This window comes from Heloderma suspectum, chromosome 5 (assembly GCF_057233095.1).
Source record: "Heloderma suspectum isolate Gila_16-S chromosome 5, 16-S_ref, whole genome shotgun sequence".
Classification (NCBI taxonomy): Eukaryota; Metazoa; Chordata; class Lepidosauria; order Squamata; family Helodermatidae; genus Heloderma; species Heloderma suspectum.
In genome coordinates, this window is record NC_139462.1 from 64,965,432 (window position 1) to 64,984,548 (window position 19,117).

The following is a 19,117-nucleotide window of genomic DNA, read 5'->3' on the forward strand; positions in this document are numbered from 1 at the left end:
TCTATATTGCCTTTCTACAGCTTTCAGGGTGAAACTGAAGGCAGCTGTTTTGATCCATACAGTCTGACGCCAGAATCTCAGAGGTAGACATTTTTCAAATCACATACATTGAACCTGTGACCTTCTGCATGCAAAGCATGTGCTCTATCCTTGAACTATGGTCTCCTTCCCAATGTTTGGGTTCCTTACTACTTAGCCTAGTTGTTTATCACCAACTGCTTAGCAGGTTCTGCATTTAACAAAAGAAGCAGTATGGTGCTTTCCAAGGAACATGCACAGGATAAAGATTGGGAAGCTGTGGGTGGGGGGAGGAGGAAAGAGCTAGGAAAGACCAAAGGAAATGGGTGTTAATGTATAGCAAACTACAAAAAAGCAGCAATCCAAAAGGCTGTGGCGCTTCAAGGAGGAAAGATTTTGCAAGCCATCTTGAGCATTTGAGTGGAAATGCTAAGTAAAGGTGTGCTTCATAAATATGGCCTGGTGGCTTGATGAGAGAATGTTTGGCTGTTCCAAGCCATTCATCATATTAGTGAAGCCAATGATGCAACCAGAGCAAGAGGTGGCCTGGGACTGGCCTGTCCCATTACCCTGAACCAATCCGGGCCTTTAGTCTTGGAAAAGGAAATAAGGAATGCTTCACCAAGATAAAAACAGTGTGAAGGAATACCGGGAACAGCCTTATTCCAGGTCACACAATTTCTCCATCTAACTCAGTATTTTCTTCTGTGACTGGCATCAGTAATCCAGAATGTCAGAGGCAGACATCTTTTAAATCACCTGCCACCTGAAGAAGACATAGACTGAACCTGTAACCTTCTGCATGCTTAGCATGTGCTCTAGCCCTGAACTATGGTCTCCATCCCAATGTTTCGGATTGCCTGCTTCCTTCATTCCCCCATCCTGAACCCAAGTCTTGTGTCACTGCGGTTTGGGGGAGATGGGTAGAAACATTGCAACATCTCTGAAATATTGAGGCTTTCTTCAGGAAGAGAGATATTACTTTCCTCTTGGGGTGTCCCTGACTCTGATGGCTGTGCAACCCAGTGTCAGAGGGTGGGAGGCAAGTTTGGGCGGCACTGCAACCTTGTCCACGTGCAGCAAATTTACGTGTTTACATATGAATTAATGGCAATCATACCAGCTCATGAAGGGACAAAACAAAGGGGTGAACTAAAGGTGTTGCAAACCCTTCGCGACTCCAAGTCATTAAAAATTAAGCCTATTCCTATCTGTATTGCCCATCTTAGATTCTGCTTCTTTATCAGAGTAGTGAGTGTCTGAATGCTAGAAAAGTGGCATGGAATATTGTGAGCCAAACATATTTTCTACTAAATGCATGGAAGGCCAAAGTAGCTCAGTTCTCCAGATTCTGCCCAGCCAATAAAATCTCATTGCACCATAAGAATGGATTTAATCTGGATGTTCAAGATAAGTGTATAAAACATTATCTATCCCCTAACACAATATTCTTCTTAGATAAATTAGAATTAAATGGACTGTCTTTGAATCTGTTTTTCATGTTCAATAAACCTGTGAAGAAAAATTCTGCATCAAGGGGCTGCTGACAGTGACAGTGTTTCTTTTTTAAGGTTATAAATACTCATCCCTTTCTATTCTCATTGTTGATACTGGTGTGAGTTGTGATTCTTTGGATTGTTTAAACATCTTTGTTTTCCCAAATCTCTCCGCCCCTACCCCACAAATTTAATTTCTGCTCAGAATCCTGCTTCTTGCAGTATCCTTCTAGGATAGTGCTTCTTTACTCATGCAACACCTCCCTACTGTACACCTTTACTGACACCCTCTTAATTTTCATATCTAGTTTAAGCTTCTTACTTTCAAAGCACTCAGTCTGACCCCTCGGTACTTGTCATCTCTGTTCTTTAACTACTTCCTATCTCATGAACTCCATTCTTTCCATTCCTTTATACTTCTAAGGCCTTTGGTTCCTTGCTCTGCCTCCCATCTCCATCCTTTTGTTTGAGCTTCTTCCATTAGCCTGAAATACTATTCCCATGAAATAATCAGTGTGATGCCTCATTTTTCTGTTAAAGAATAAAAGTTACAAGGTAGTAATGTCCTTCTTTTGTAATACATGGCTTAAGATCTACCACACTTTTTGATTTTTCCATTTTTCTTCCTTATTTTCTGTTCCTCCCACACACCCTTACGATCTAAATTGTTACCTGTGTTTTACTTTTTAGTAAAGCACATAGTACATTTTAGATGTCAATATAATAAAACATACAGTTGCCGATCCGGTATGTTACCAAAGATGTGTTCACAGTGATCAACACTGATACCTATATAACATGACCCTGTACATTACCCTGTTTGCATTGACAATACATTGTTGGGCAGCTGTTTAGGATCAGCTGTTGTGCCTTAAATTGTGTAACTTTCTTCCATTGTCTTTCAAATCTTGTCCCAAAGTTCTGCTTCTTTGTTTAAAGAGCCCAGGAGTCACTTTTAAATTCTGTCCTTATCATTTTAAAATACTATAGACACATGTGAACATTAGCCCTACTAATTCCATCCCTCATGTTACCATGGAGGAGTGGGTGGAAATCCCAGTACCCCAAAGACAGTGACTTTCCAGGCCTTTGTGGTGAATCCAGTGATAAAGCTGCACAATGCAGCCACCCCCTTCTCACACTTTAAACTCTTTAATCTTTCCCCATAAATCAATCCTAGCTAACGAATAATTTTTGATCCTCTTCTCTTTTCAATTTGTCTGCATCTGCAAGGCTGGGCAAGTCAAGCAGATAGCTATATAATTCAACTTAATTTTATGGACATCAGTTGTACTGAATGATACTATCAGGCATGTTACTGAATATTACACCTTTCTGTAATATTAAATAGAAAAGCCTATTTTATTCTTTGTTTTAATTTATGGCAATTTAAATCCCTATTTACATGCTCAACTTTGAAAGAAAGAAAAGAATTATAACGGCAATACATCCAACATTTCTTATTCGTTTTTCATTCACCACCCACTAAAGGCTGCTCTAAATGCACAGTAGTAATGTTTATGCTTCTAATGTGGCAACTATACATGGTAGAATCTAAGGGAACCTGATTTTAATACATACTTGGTTTTTGAAAAGCACGTATTAAACCAAATTCTCTCATAAAACTGGCCTGGAAGGTGAGGGAGAAAGCTATGAAACACAGAAACATTAAAAAAAAAAAACACCAAAGCATCACAAAGGAATTTAGCTTTAAGAGGATTATGCACACCTTCAGATCCTGAGAGCAAAAGAAACCAATGTAGTACAATTACGCCACAAAAGCCATCACTGCTTATAAACCGTAGTGCAGCTGTTGGAGAAGAGGGCTACAGTGACAAACAGCTTCCCTGCTACAAAGGTGGCAGGAAATCTATCAAACTGGACAATAAAATTGCAATTGAGTTTCTTTGGCTTTTTATAGCAGCTGCATGTATCTTCATGTGTAGCTGCAAAACCTATCCAATTTTGCAACACTAGTTCTTTTCCACACTAGTTCTTTATTGTAATGCAGTGCTGCAAATTAGTGGTAGATATGCAAACGAAATAAAGAGCATTAATCCCATTGAAACAGCACCATACATCAGGATGTATAAAAACAAATTTGAAAAACTATTCCTGTAACTAAGTTTAAGAAAACATTGTCTCAACAATTCCAAGTTCTTCAATATTTTGAAACATTAAGAAAAATTTAGCAAGTCATTTATTTTCACTAACTGATATCTGTTCAGAAATATCTGAATCCAATAAAACCATCTACAAAATTCTAAACATTTTTATGAAGGAAAAAAAGTATCAATTTTTAGGGGTTTGCCTTCAAAATATCAATAGACATGTTTAAAAAATAAACAGATTATATGAAGACAATTTTGCATTCAAGAAATACCTTGCAAGGATGAGCTTGAGATCAGGGTGAATTAACTATCTCAATTCAACTACCTTGTAAACCCTATTTGTGTATTCATCACTCTTTAGCACAAGCCCAGGTCCTAACTGGTCCTAGGTTGAAAAATCCTCCAGAGAACATAAGCATGCCTTAGGCCTTGAAACGCTAAGGCAGAAGGAGAAAACATCAGGGCTGGCCCAGGGTATTTTGCTGCCGGAGGTGAAGGGCAAGATGGTGCGCTCCCCCATGCCCTGTCCCATTCCACATACAAGAGGGCTGACTGAACTGGCAGTGGAATTTTATTTCAACACTGTCAATGGGACAGCATTCTCCACTACAACTGAGGGAAGCAGGCTAGCTTAGGGGGACACAGGGCAGACTGACTGGCACACAAACATTTCTGTACTCCAACATCTTACCGCCACTCCCACTCTGCCGCCTGAGGCAGCCGACTCACTCTGCCTAATATTAGGGCCAACTCTGCAATTTTATTCAACACAGAGCAGTGGAATGGGGGTGGGGAGTTAACAGTCCAGTTAGGAAAATAGAAAGCATCAGAGTAGTGCGGGAAGAGTAGTCACATCATAAACACGCTCTGCTCCTACTTCACCTTTCTGGGGGGCTAGAAATGTCTTCCTGAAGCTATCACTAGGGGCCTCAAATTTAGAAGTTACCAACACAATGCCAGGAGGGACACATTGCATTAAACGACATGCAGTGGCAGCAGAACAGTCTGGAACAGGCACAGGCTTGAGTAATCGCATCCATAGGAGGAAGTGGGAAGGGCAATGGTAAGAGCAGAAGAACTCAATCTCCACCCGCTCCTGTGGCTTACTTTCCTGATGCTCATCCCTCCATGGCACCTTCCTTCCTACTGGATTCATTCCCAAGGTTGGAGCCTGGCTGGGAGGAAATTCTGGCAAGAGACTGCAGGCAGGAAAGCGGTGGGGGGAAAGCTAGTTCAGCTCCCCTCACCTCGGGTTCCTCTTGCTCTTCAAATTAGCCCCTACCACTCTCTCTTTATACATGATTGGGACAGGATTAACTAAAGTGATAAGGGGACTGCAGTCCCTGATCCACAATCTGCGGGGAGCTACTAGCTACCCAGATTCCCAGTTTTCAAATTAAAGAAGAGCTGGTCTCTAGCCCTTGTACAACCTGAGATATCAGGCACAATGCAACTGTTTTGTGAGAAGTGGACAATGGTTTTGTCCAATCATTTCATAAGGAATTAGCCTCCTACCACGTTTCAGTGTGTTTGGCCAATGAGTGAAATCACAGCTGTGAACAACATTTGGCCTTAGAGAAGAGTTTAGAGTGACTACTTCTCTGCAGAAGGGACTTCCTGGTTCGTTTTGAACCCCCTTTTTTTGTCTGTGAGCTCACACAAGGAATTTGAAGTGGTGGTTTTTCTGAGCTTTTTGCTGGCTCAGCTATTGGTGATGGCAGAGATGTCCCTCTGCTCCATCAGCTACTCCTCTCTGGACACCCTCCCCATCCCATTCATTGCAGCAGGAAAACTGCAACACAACAGTTCCCTAGTAAGTACTTGTGCATTTCAGCTCAAGTTTCTTTATCCACTGAGTTATTTCTGTGCCTTACAGTAACCTGAAGGAAGGAAAGCGAGGGGTTGGGGAAAAGAGAGGCTTGTTCTGTAAGGTTGCAATCCTACACACACATACAAAGGTATGAAACCCATTGAACACAGTTTTACTTCTGAGTAGACATGTATAGGGTTGCACCATTAAACCAAGGAGTCTTGTGGCACCTCACTGTTTATAATTCTTCCCACCAGTACCACACACACACACACCCCAAACATACATACTCTGTATATCTGATGAAGTGGGTTATAGTCCACAAAAGCCTATGTCAGAATAATTATGTTTGTCTTTAAAGTGATTCTTTGTTGTTTTTGCCGTTAATAAAGTTTCTTTGAGATGATGGTCATGCAGAAGATGGGGGTATATGGGTGGGGCATACGAGAAGCAAGAGGATGTTCTTCTAATTCTTCGTGTTTAATATGAATTATAAGAGTTGGTATTCATGTGTGCTCCCCCCGCCCCCCGCCCCCCATTTATTATTTAATAATAAATATTAAATATTTATTTAATATGATAAATTTCCAAATGGGATAACGGATGCATCTTGTCTCTAGTGCATACGCATGTAAATCAGCGCACACAGGCTGAGCATGCAATGCACAATTGGCCATTTTACATACTAAGGAAGCATACTATGAACACTGAGTAAAACAACTACGTTTTTCTAGTATAAATTCATTTATTTTATTATGTTTATGTTCTGCCTTTCCTCTAGGAGCTAAAGATCTCCCCATTTTATGGGGAGAGCTTCGGCTACTGGCAGTATAGAAATAAATAATTAATAAATGTATCCTCACAATAATCCTGCATGGTAGGTTAGGCTGAGAGGAAGTGAAGGGGAGGTCCTCCTCAGGCAGCAAAATATCACATGTGTGTGTGTGTGCGTGCATGTGCGCGCCCGTCCGTCCATCCTGTTTGGCTGTTGTGGCTGAATGAGGCAGTAAGTCAGTGTATGTCTCTTTCTGAATGTGTGCATGCGAGAGAGAGAGAGAGAGAGAGAGATTCAGTGTGTGTTTATGTTTTCTGTGTCTGTATGCTGTAAAAGGGGAAGTATATGTATTTGAGTTATCTATCATGGAAAAGATATCGAAAAATGGAAGACAATTTCCACTAAAATATTTAGTAAAAAAATGTTTTTGCATTATTGTTGTACATTGTTGACTGTGTGTGTACGTCTATGTGTCATGTGTGAGTTCAGTAATGGGGGTAGAGTAGGGAACCTACTACACACGGCTAGCCATCATGGCTTTGCTCAAGTCCTAGGGGCAGGCCCACATTTAAACAAATGGATCTGCCACTGGCATGGGTAGATTAAGGCTCAGAGGAACTGGGATAATGGAGGAAAGCCCAGAAATATGTAAGAAGCTAGTCATGGAAGAGTTAGTTATGAGAAGTATGGGAAGCTAGTCATGAAAGTAACAAAACAGGAAGACAATGAAATTCTTTACAGCAGGAAGTTCATGCAGAATTAATGAGAGTAATACGTTAGAATAATGTAAAGGAAGCATTTAATAACATGAAATAATATCTGGGAATATGTGGGCTACCAAAATATTTCAGTTACACCCAATTTGGAAAGTTATGCTTTTCAAATAGCATTAGGTATAAAAAAATACATGGTATTGCAACTGAAGGGCTTTTTTTCCCAGCTCTAGTCCCACAACCATTCATATAACTGATAAGACTATTTTTATACCTGGACAGTACAGTCCAAGGTTTAATGTCCAGAGTTTACTGGCCCATTTGAATTTCTTTCATACATCTGTCAATCTATATTCCACTGCTCACGTCAGTCATGTAATCATATATTCCTCTTACTTAAAGAATATAAGGCTTTAACACTAACAGTCTCCTTACAATCAACAGTAAGGAGAACCTGCAGCTGACTGGCTGAGTAGTTTAAAGAAAAACAACTTCAGCATAAGTAATAGTTTTGTTGTTGCATCACATCACACTAAGAAAGCACTGGTTTTAATATATATTCCTTTATATATATAATTGCTGCTATTAAATAGAGCCTCTGCAATTCAGACAGTTTTAAATCTGACCCCAAATGTCACCTCAAAATCTAGAAATGTTAGTGAGCCACTTTGAAGAGAACAGAAACTTAATGAATTATCTAATGTCTGGAGCTAGATACCATTTCATCAATTTTAGATTTGCTGTATAGCAGTTCTCTTGCCATCTCTAAAATACTATCACAACCTTAGCACTGTTGCTTTACTTTTTCTTTCTCTGTGATCTCAGCGGTCTCACCTGGCATTAGCCCCACATCCATCCACATAGCTGACAGAACAATTTTTATACCTGGACTGTGCTGTCTACACACTAGACTTCCCACAATTCATACATTGCTGTCCTAGGGGGAAAACGTACCTTCTTTTTTCTTAAGTTGCAAGTCCCCATCAGGAAGCTCACCAGAACTATGTTTAAATGTTGGGGCGGAAAATAAAACAAAGGCAGCAAAAGATGATGCTATGACACTGCAGTAGTATCATAACTTCATCCTAAAATTCACTTCTCAATGGACAGAAGGTTACCACCATTAAAATACTCTTTCCATCACATTATTGTTGTGGCTACAAAAGAACTATCTTGATAGCAGGAAACATGACTAATACCTTTATTCAAAAAGAAACCTTTCTTTTTCCTAGCTTCCTTTCCTCTCTTTGTTTGGAAAGCAGATTTTGCTCCAGTTTCTTCATCAGACTTCAGCAATTTGTTGCACAGCTACTTGGTATTAGTAGAGGCCATCTTTTTGGCCTAGAAACAGACAATGTGCGCCACCTTGTGTTTCAAACTCACATAATTCCAGTGAACATACATTTCACAATAAAGAGTCCTAACACACAAATACTGAACATCAGATTAGCCACACTAGCACCAGGTTGTCATATCAGCTACACTATAGTTAAGCCTGAGGCTGCCTGAGCATGGTATTTAAGTCTCCTGATACATTTAATTACTTGGGTTTTAGGACTATCAAGAGCTTTCCTTATTCTTTAGCCATTCAGACAATTCATTTCAGCATAGCCCCTTTTCCTGGACTCCCCAAAATTTGAAAATTCCTTAAAACACTGAAGAATTTATGAAGATATCTACATTTTCTTTGCGCAACTTACCTTTGAGTGTGTGATTGCTAGAGTATCTACCCAAACACGCCAGCCACCCCATTCGTACTTGACTGCATGATAAAGTAAAATTCGAAAAATGGCATACACCATTTCAGTTATCTTCTGTTCATCAGAATTTTGGGGATTAAAATAGCAAAGGGAAAGCATCCATTCCTGCCACACAGAGCACTGTAGTAGACTCCTGCAAAATTGTTGATACACATTGTCAAATTAGGTCACAGAAGCAAACGAAGAAACTTCATCTCAAAGACAACTGAGCTTCTGAAGGCCATAAAGTCAGCATGAATTAACCATACTTAGAAAAATCTTATGCAAACTTATCTAGTATTCAGCTTAAAATCTGTGAGAATATTTGAAACCATTTCCTATTTCAAACATTATTTTAGCATCATATAGACGGAAGAGAGTGTTTTCTAAGTTATGTTGTGTGTACACTGATACATTTATTTATTTATTTATTTATTTATTTATTTATTTATTAAACACTTCATAAAATCAATTTCTCTAGGAGTTTTACAATACATGCTATCTACTTACCTTCTATTGTCTCTGCTGCTATTAAAAAGCTTAATCATATCTGAGAGGAAAACTCTGTGGACTTCCATAGTGTCTGGGCACCGTGGAGAGTTTCGCAGCAAGGTTGCAATAACTTTCAGGACCTCTGTAGAAAACATAAAAATACTTTGTAATAAAGCAAACAATCTCAAAACTAGAATCAGCCTCCCTCATTCTAGTTTCTTCAAGTTAAGGAAGAGCTACACAGTGATATAATAGGAAGCTGGGCAGAAATCTTTAAAATTACTTCTGATTATAAAATACGAAGGCGTGCTCTCGAATTTGTACAGTGGCTTCACCATATGAAAAAACTACAGATGCTAGGAAATGGGAGAAAACATATTGATTATTCAGTCAAGGTAATTCCTATTGTGTTAGCTTTCTGGAAAATCAGTATAAAATTGGTTCCTAGTGTCGTATGTCTGGAAAGTAATTTAACCATAAGAGCAAAATGCAGCATCCATATTCAGAAGAAGGATATCTCTGATGCCTAGTTGCTGGGAATAAACGGGGGGAATTATCTTGATCATGACCTGTTTGTGTTTCCCAGAGACATCTGGTTGGCCACTGTTAGAGACAGAACACAGGATAAGCTGGACAGTGGTACGATCCTACAAAGATAATTCTTATGTTTTCAACATGTGAAGTGTGCCCTTCCTTCATATTTAGTGTTCTGTTTTGAACTTCTGGGGAAATGTTCTAAGAAGCTTAACAATCAATGTTTGTTTGCCAAGTGATCCATTAGTGGCTCTGCTTAGATTACTGGGGAAGGCAGAATTTGGAAAAGCTGGAAATATTTGTTTGTCACTGCCATTTAAAATGCAACATGATTAGATGCATATAAAACTTTTAAAATAGTATAAAGACCAATATCAATTGGAATTGGTTAATGTTATTTGCTTTTTTTCTCATTCATGTTTGCACAATTTTATAGTTATTGTTTTGTTGTTTTTTGTAAAAACTAAAATTTCATGCAAAGAAGTGGGGCTTAGCATACTGAAATGTTTTTTGTTGTTATTCCAGATTAGTTGTATTTAAGTTTTTTTCCCCCACAAACCACAAAGAATCTGTTCCTTTTGCCCAAGAACATGCAGAATGCCGTCTGTGGGCATTCTATCCCAAAGATAAGATAAGCATTTAAGATATTATTTTCAACATTTTCAACAACAAATCAGAATTGACCATTGTCATGTACAGTAATTAAGTATGGAGGTGTTCGGATCTTCATGGGGGTAAAAGAAGCCATCATGGCTTCTTACCCCGCCCCTGCGACTGCGATTTGCATAACTACCCATGGTGCAGCACAGGTTGCCATTTTGTTTGAACCTGGCACAGCGCGCTGAGGATGGCTTCTTACCAACGTCACAACTCCTATTACAAACCATGGGTTATGGCGTGGGCAAGAAGCCACCCCCACCGCACACTGTGCTGGGTTCGTTCCTGCATTGCAGGTATTTATGCACATCGTGGTCACGCACACAGCACGCAGAGGGAGAAGCCACGATGGCTTCTTTTACCCCTGTGATCATCCAAACCCAGTCTATGTGTTATGTCTGTGTGTCAGGAGCACCATTTTGTAAGCAGGTTAAGTACATGCAGTATAAACTGTATGTTCAGCAAAGTGAACTCTGAATCTAGACTTCTCTACTCTGACAGAGTGGGGTTGGCATCCATCTGAACAGGTGATCGAAGTCATATGTTTGGTTTGGAACAATGCTGAGAACAAGAACAAGCACAATAACAAGCACTGGTGGAATAGACATAGCCCAAAGAATCAAGCACAGAGGAACCTGCATTCACACATGCATCACCCTTTAACAAAATAGACAAATAAGCATCACAAGGTAACTCATAAAGAATTCACTATCCTTGATTGCCTGATTTCAAATTCAAAAGCAATGGTATTTTTAAGGCTGTTCAATTGTTGAAGAGACAAGTACACTCTGGATGAACGGAAGGTTATGGGAATGCCTATAAAAGCCACCTACAAAGATAAACCAACATTTTTCATACTGTCCTTGTAAAAGCTGCATGAAATTCTCCTTCAGCAAGTGTATCAACTGTGACTATTTGTCTTCATCATCGTGACCCCATCTTCTGGCCTTCATTTGCTGCTCTGCAATGCCAGGTCTGTTACCCAGAAAACCTCCCTCATCCATGACATGATCCTGGATGAGGGTGCAGACCTGGCATGTATTACGGAGACCTGGCTGGCCGAGGCTGCTGCTCCAACCCTTGCAGCCGTGTGTCCAGCTGGATTTTCGTATGCACAGCAGCCGAGGGCTGGGGATCGGGGAGGGGGAGTGGCTGTTAGCTACCGAGAGTCCTTGGTCTTCACCAGACCCCCTCTCCGGGAGACCAAGGTTGCTGAGTGCATGTACTGGAGGTTGGACCCGAAGGGCAGTCTGGGGATTCTGCTCGTGTACCGTCCACCCCGCTGCACGACTGACTCCCTGGACGAGGTGCTTGAGGTGGTCTCTGATGTGCGTGTACAGTCCCCTAACTTACTGGTGTTGGGGGACTTCAACGTACATTCGGAGGCCATCCTCACAGGAGCACCTCGGGACTTCATGGAGACCATGGCCTCCTGGGAGCTGCACCATATTCTAACTGGGCCCACCCATGTAGCCGGTCATGCACTAGACCTTGTGTTTGTTTCTGGAGAAGCGGGGAGTGATCTGGAAGTCGGGGGTATATCCACCACCCCCTTGTCATGGTCAGATCACTATCTGGTGATGTTGGACTTCTCGGTTCCACAACCCCTCCGCAGAGGTGGAGGACCCATTAAAATGGTCCGCCCCAGGCGTCTTATGGATCCAAATGGATTCCTGAACGCGCTTGGGGATTCTCTGGAGCATGCCAACGGCCACTCGGTCGAGACCCTTGTGGGTGGCTGGAATGCCGCAATCACTGGGGCATTAGATCGGGTGGCTCCGAAACGCCCTCTCCCCCTGAACAGGGCTCGGACTGCACCATGGTTCAATCCGCGGTTACAAGCTCTGAAACAGGAGGTGAGACGGCTAGAGCGCCGGTGGCGGAAGTCTCGCTCCAAAGACGATCAGACACGAGCTAGAGCTGTATCTTCAGCCTATCACGTGGCGGTGAAGGCAGCAAAAAAGGAATATTATGCTGCCTCCATCGCGTCTGCAGAGTGCTGCCCCAGGAGGCTGTTCCAAGTGGTCCTGAGCCTGGTCGGTCCTGTGGCTCCGGAACCACTGGAGCATTCTAAGGCCTCCTGTGAGGCTTTGGCAAGGCACTTTGCAGATAAAATTGATCAGATTAGGTGTGTTACTCTGCACACTGTGGATACAGTTAGTGAGCAAGAGGCAGCCTGTGGCAAACCGGTTTTGTGGGATCGGTTCCAGCTTCTTCCTCCTGATGAAGTGGACAAGGTGCTTTCATCTGTAAGGCCGACCACCTGCTTACTTGATCCTTGCCCATCTTGGCTCATTATGAGCTGCAGAGAGAGACTGGGTGAGGGGATCAAGGCGGTGGTGAACGCCTCCCTTGAGGAGGGAGTGATGCCATCAGCCCTCAAGGAGGCAGTGATAAGACCGCTCTTAAAGAAGCCCTCCTTGGATCCTCAAGTTCTGAACAACTTTCGCCCAGTCTCAAATCTGCCATTTTTGGGCAAGGTGATTGAGCGGGTGGTGGCGGTGCAGTTGAAGGCACACTTGGAAGAAACTGATTATCTAGACCCATTTCAGTCGGGCTTCAGGCCTGGGCATGGGACAGAAACGGCCTTGGTCGCCTTGGTGGATGATATGAGGAGGGCTCTGGATAGGGGTGAATGCTCCTTCCTTGTTCTCCTCGACCTCTCAGTGGCTTTTGATACCGTTGACACGGTATCCTCCTGGACCGCCTGGAGGGGTTGGGCATTGGTGACACTGTATTGCGGTGGTTCCAGTCCTTCCTCTCCAGCAGGTACCAGAGGGTAGCACTGGGAGAGGAGGTTTCGGACCTGTGGCCACTTACTTGTGGGGTGCCACAGGGTTCCATCCTCTCCCCCATGCTATTTAACATCTATGTGAAGCCACTGGGGGCTATCATCAGGAGGTTTGGGGTGCAGTGTCATCAATATGCAGATGACACGCAGCTCTACCTCTCATTCAAATCTTCACCAAGGTTGGCCGTAGAATCCCTGTCCAAATGTCTGGAGACGGTGAGTGGCTGGATGGGGAGGAATAAGCTGAAGCTGAACCCTGACAAGACCGAGGTACTTTTGGTGGGAGACAAGAGGACGCTGGGGGATGTTGACCTGGTGTTGAATGGGGTACGGCTACCCTTGAAAGACCAGGTCCGCAGCCTGGGGGTCATTTTGGACTCCCAGCTGTCCATGGAGGCTCAGGTGTCAGCTGTGAGCCGGACAGCGCTGTATCAACTCCATCTGATACGGCGGCTGCGCCCCTTCCTTCCCGACCATCTGCTCCCATCGGTAGTACATGCCCTGGTCTCCTCTCGTTTAGGCTACTGTAATGCGCTCTACGTGGGGTTACCCTTGAAGACGGTTCAGAAGCTGCAGCTGGTACAGAACGCGGCGGCTCGCCTGATTAAAGGCAGCCGCCGGCGAGATCACATCACTCCAGTGCTGAAGGAGTTGCACTGGTTACCAGTTGTTTTCCGGGCCAAATTCAAGGTGTTGGTTTTGACCTTTAAAACCCTATATGGTTCCGGCCCAGCCTATCTTAAGGAGCGCCTCCAGCAACACCAGACAGGCCGCTTAACAAGATCAGCCTCAGATGGCCTTCTCTCTGTCCCATCAGCCAGGACAGCTAGACTGGTGGGGACGAGGGAGAGGGCCTTCTCTGTGGTGGCCCCCACTCTGTGGAACTCCCTCCCTAGGGAACTCCGTCATGCCCCCTCTTTAATGAGCTTCCGTCGTGCATTAAAAACATGGTTGTTCAGGCAGGCATTTGGGGTGGGTTAGGGTATTTAAAAAAAAAAAATTATGGTAAAATTTTATTGTTTTAAATTGTTTTATGGTGGGTTGTACATCGCCCAGAGTGGCTGGGTGACCAGTCAGATTGGCGATTAATAAATTTAATAAATAAATACATAAATAAATAAATAAATAAATAAATAAATAAATAAATAAAAGGCACAGCTCTACCTTATAAATTAAATGAATTCCAAGTCTAATTTAATGAATAATGAAAATGATCGTAACCATTCATATAGGAATTTCTTTAAAATGCTTCACATTAAGAGCCAAGAATGGCAGGTTACTGCTATCCCACTGTTACGGATTGGGAAGGATCAAGACTACTAGTTTGCCTGAGGCAACCTTATCAGTAAGGTAAAATTAGAATATCCACCATCACACTGATGCAGGCATTCAGCCTGAACACATGAAAAGTGTGGTTAAGGATGAGGGTGTGCCCAGCATCCCCACGTGCCTGGCACCTATGTAGATCGCCTCATGGTGAGCATGAAGGGGCGGGGTGTGTTGTAAGCGCTTTGGGCTGAAGACACTTAAAAACACTGCTGTGATTGGGAACACTGATAAGGCGGGCTCTGGATTGCGATGATGCTTGTATGTGGATTCAGCCCAAACCACTTACAGCACCTCTGAAGACCATAGCTTTAAACATGTGAAAGACTTTATAGCCGTCCTGTCCAACCTGGTGCTCTCCAGATGTTCTGGACTACATCTCCCAGCATTCCTGACCATTGGCTAAGGCTGATGGGAGTGAAAGTTCAAAACATCAAGTGCACCAGTTCGGGGAAGGCTGCTTTAGAGGCACCCCTGCACCTAGGGATGTTGGGGGTGGGGGCTTGAATGTGCACCCTTGTTCCAATTACCCTTTTTACCCTCATGTGTGCAGGCTGAACACCTGAGGAGGGCTATCATCTCTCAGTAATTAAATAATAAAGCTAATGAAGCCTCATGCTGAAGATACCTTTCCAGTATCTAAGAAACTGAGATATCAAGCCAAAACACAAAGAGAAACTTTCCAGCAGAGTTCTTACACTAAAGGTAATTTAGGATGTTTCTTCCATTGCTTGCATTATTTAGTGATGTCAGACCAAATTAGGTAATTGGATTTGTGCTAGAACCTGAACTGTTATTAAAATCAAAACATCCTGTTCCTGCTAAACCTTGAATAAACATTTCATAGCAGCAACAATCCCAACACAGCCAGTGTTCGATTTAGAAACATAAACATAAATAAATGGAAAGTAGAGACACAAGCTTCCTAGCTAATTGCTATCCCTTTTTTGTATAAATTATTACATATAGCTACTTTAAAGGCTATCTTAAAAGAGCATAACGCTTACGAGGATTTTGTATTTTCACTGTTGAATCTGGGTCAGGATGAGGCTTATGTATCACTTGAGTGCAAATCTGCTCAATAAGAATCTGGGGAAAAGAGGAAAAGACAACATGACATTAGGGGAAAATGCAATATTTGTTCAACAAAACATTATTTGAATGGGTGTTATGTGGCTGCTTTAAAAAAAGGCTGAAGGTCAGCCATCTTCGTTAAATTATGATTTTTAAAAATAATTATTTCCATACATAATGCTCTAATCTGCTGCATATCTCTAACAGAACTAAAAGGAGAATGAAGTGGGATGAACTTTAGATGTATGGCAAAGCAGGAAGAAATATTAGCTTCTTTGGGAAATGAGTGCTTGAATAATGGCTACTTGGTATCTTTCCTTATGGCTTCCTCATTTGCTCCATTACATCATGTAATGGAATAAGCTTAAAAACTTAAAATGGGGGACATCTAAGCCATATAGAATACCACTCTGGGGTAGCGGGAGATGACAACAAAGTAAAAAGCTCAAGGAAGGCTGTGTTAAAGGATAAACACAGTCTGTTCCTGTAAATATAGGAAAGAATACTAAAGCAACAAGATATATATTATTAGTGATTACTAATTAGTGGTATCAACACCATTAACACTTAATGAATCAATGCCCCTTACTGAACAGTTCCACAGTCTCATCTTGCTATGGCAAACATTCCAAGCTATTTGTGTCTGTGAGAGAGCAAGATGGTAGCAGGCCATCACCTTTGGCACAGATGCCAGAGGGTTACACCCTGAAACAAAAGTATGATTGTGCCAAGTCTCTGTGAGGTCTTGGGTGCTACAATTACACAGTATTTCCTTAGAAGTTTACATAGGTATTCCTTTCAGAAAGTGCTTTTCATCCTAAAATGTCATCCCTCCTAATATTTGTGCCTCTGAAGTCAAGGGCCACTTTTGTCTCTTAACTGAAATAGTCTTTTCGTGTTGCAGCCTAAGTTAAGATATTGTTTTCCAACTGCATAACTGAAGTTTTCATCTTTACTAGATGAAGACACATCAGCACAACATCACCAAGCTAGAACATCATTTCAATAATACTCAGAGATCTGCTAGACAACTTAACCTATTTTTCCCCCAATTAAGCATATTGTTTATGTATGTTAAACAGCACTTTCTTAAATTCGAGACAAGAAACCTAATCCAACAGTTCTGTTATCGTCTGGAACATATCAGCACAAAAACATGCAACCAATTTTACAATAATTTCTATGCAATTAGAAAGACTGGAATTTGACTCTAGTACCTCAAATAGCACATTGTATGTGGTCATAGTAATTAGGCTTGTTTGAAGAGTTAGCCTCTCAGCCAGCAGAGAGAACAATCCATGTCCAAGCATGATTTCAGCTTTCCTCCTAAAATTATATGACAGATTAAATAAAAACAAGATTGCCGGGAGAATTATCAACAACCTCAGATATGCAGACGATACCACCCTAATGGCAGAAAGCGAAGAGGATCTCAAGAGCCTCTTGTTGAGGGTGAAAGAGGAGAGTGCAAAAGCTGGTTTGAAACTCAACATTAAAAAAATGAAGATCATGGCATCTGGCCCCATCACTTCCTGGCATATAGAAGGGGAAGAAATGGAAGCAGTGACAGATTTTACTTTCTTGGGCTCCAAGATCACCGCAGACGGTGACTGTAGCCATGAAATTAAAAGACACTTGCTCCTTGGGAGGAAAGCTATGGCCAACCTAGACAGCATAGTAAGAAGCAGAGACATCACCTTGCCGACAAAGGTCCGTCTAATCAAAGCTATGGTTTTCCCAGTAGTAATGTATGGCTGTGAGAGCTGGACTATAAGGAAGGCTGAGCGCCGAAGAATTGATGCTTTCGAACTCAAATATTTTGGCCACCTAATGCGAAGAGAAAACTCTCTGGAAAAGACCCTGATGCTGGGAAAGACTGAAGGCAAAAGGAGAAGGGGACGACAGAGGATGAGATGGCTAGATAGCATCACCGATGCAATGAATATGAACTTGAGCACACTCTGGGAAAGAGCGCAGGACAGGAAGGCCTGGCGTGCTATGGTCCATGGGGTCACGAAGACTCGGACACGACTGAACGACTGAACAACAACAACAACAAAGGAATACATAGCACTTCATTTGTTGAACAATTCTGAAGAAGTCACCTTTAAGTTCAATTCTAGTGTAGTTTTGAAGCCGCAATCCTACTCTTTCCCCCTCCTCCCCCAATTTCTTTTGCTGGCTCAGCTTGTGTTATCTGGGCTTTGGGGAGCTATATTGTTTTTGTACTATGGTAACAGAAAACAAAACTGGGGTGGGGGAGGGGGATTATAACCCTTAGCCTCTCATGACAAGCACAATATATTTGTAATTAAGTGAATTGCCTACACTGTAGGCCCTACAGGTAAAGTAGAAAGGTACATCAAAAGTATCTTAATTAAGAGACTTCCATCAAAATGGCTAGCAACAAACACTAATGTACATAAGTTATCTTTGTTTCTATTGGAATTTTGACAGCTACATAACAGCTGCATTCGGACAATCAAAACTCAGCTGAGAAAGTTGAGTTATGCATGAACTTTATATACCCACATGTAGCCTCTTTGCTCCTCCCTTCATGAAAATGAGCAAACCACAGTTAACCACAACTTCTCAACTTTAAGCTATAGCTTCATATTCTGGCTTGTTCGGAAACCATTCACCGTGGTTTGCTGGTTCAGATATGAGGGTTAACTGTAGGTTCCTCGCTTGTTTCCCCACTTGCAAAAAGGGAAGAATGAAGCAGAAGCAAAGGGACTGTGTGCAGGTGAATGAAGCTCATGCATACCATGGCTAAGATTCAACTGTCCAAACATGACCAACATTAGCAAAAGTTATGCCTATTTGGTGATAAATAATTATGGTTGTGTTTTATTTAGTTAGTTTATTTAGTTTATTTAAATCCTACTTTTCAACTAGGGTCCTCAAAGTGGCTTACAATATTTAGCAAACACAGACTCCATGATCAAAAAACAAAAGTGAACAACAACACCAGCTCCAATTGAACAAGAGCCAGGATGTTCCTTCCCACAGAGTAGCTGACGTCAGCTGATGTTACTTGGCTGGGGGGCCGGTGGAGGGGAGCAGTCCAACTACAGCAGGTCCTGGTGTTTTCTTTACCTCCTTTTTTCTCACAGGGCAGTTGATGTTTTTAGCTCTCCCAACAGTAGTGACAACATAAAACAAAGTAATATCTAAAATCCAGAAAAATATTTAAAGACTTGTTTGCTTTTGTTGCTCGAGTTCAGTGGAAGTCCATCCAATACTTACTTGGGTGCCAGATGCTTTAAGAAATAGCCCATCACCTTTAGAGCTTGTACCCTGATCCCTTCACTTTTTGATGCAAGAAGTTTGTAGACAACACTAAGTGAGAGAGAGAAAAAATAGTTTCCTAAGGTAAGAATGCTGTAAGACATTAGTTGAACATGTAGACCTTGGTCCAGCTGCAGTTAATCATGGCTAAAGCTGCACAATTACTGGTGAGTAAGTCTCATTACATACAGTGATACTCAAGTAAAGCATGAGCTACGTTCCAAAAGAATGGAATGAAGTCACAATCAGCTGGAAATCCCATTGCTATTAAACCACAATTAATTTTAGCT

The 19,117-nt window shown here is 42.0% G+C and overlaps 1 protein-coding gene across 5 annotated transcripts in view; it reads right to left on the bottom strand.

Moving 5' to 3' along the window:
- LRBA (LPS responsive beige-like anchor protein) overlaps positions 1-19,117 on the bottom strand; it is a 518,402-nt gene that overhangs the window by 418,659 nt on the left and 80,626 nt on the right. For all 5 annotated transcript variants that reach the window (XM_084856247.1, XM_084856246.1, XM_084856243.1 and 2 more), the window contains exons 18-22: positions 18,786-18,878; positions 16,754-16,862; positions 15,470-15,551; positions 9,173-9,296; positions 8,624-8,816 (exon numbers count right to left, since the gene is read on the bottom strand). In XM_084856247.1, the coding sequence (XP_084712373.1) occupies positions 8,624-8,816; positions 9,173-9,296; positions 15,470-15,551; positions 16,754-16,862; positions 18,786-18,878 (601 nt within the window). The remainder of the gene's footprint in view (positions 1-8,623; positions 8,817-9,172; positions 9,297-15,469; positions 15,552-16,753; positions 16,863-18,785; positions 18,879-19,117) is intronic.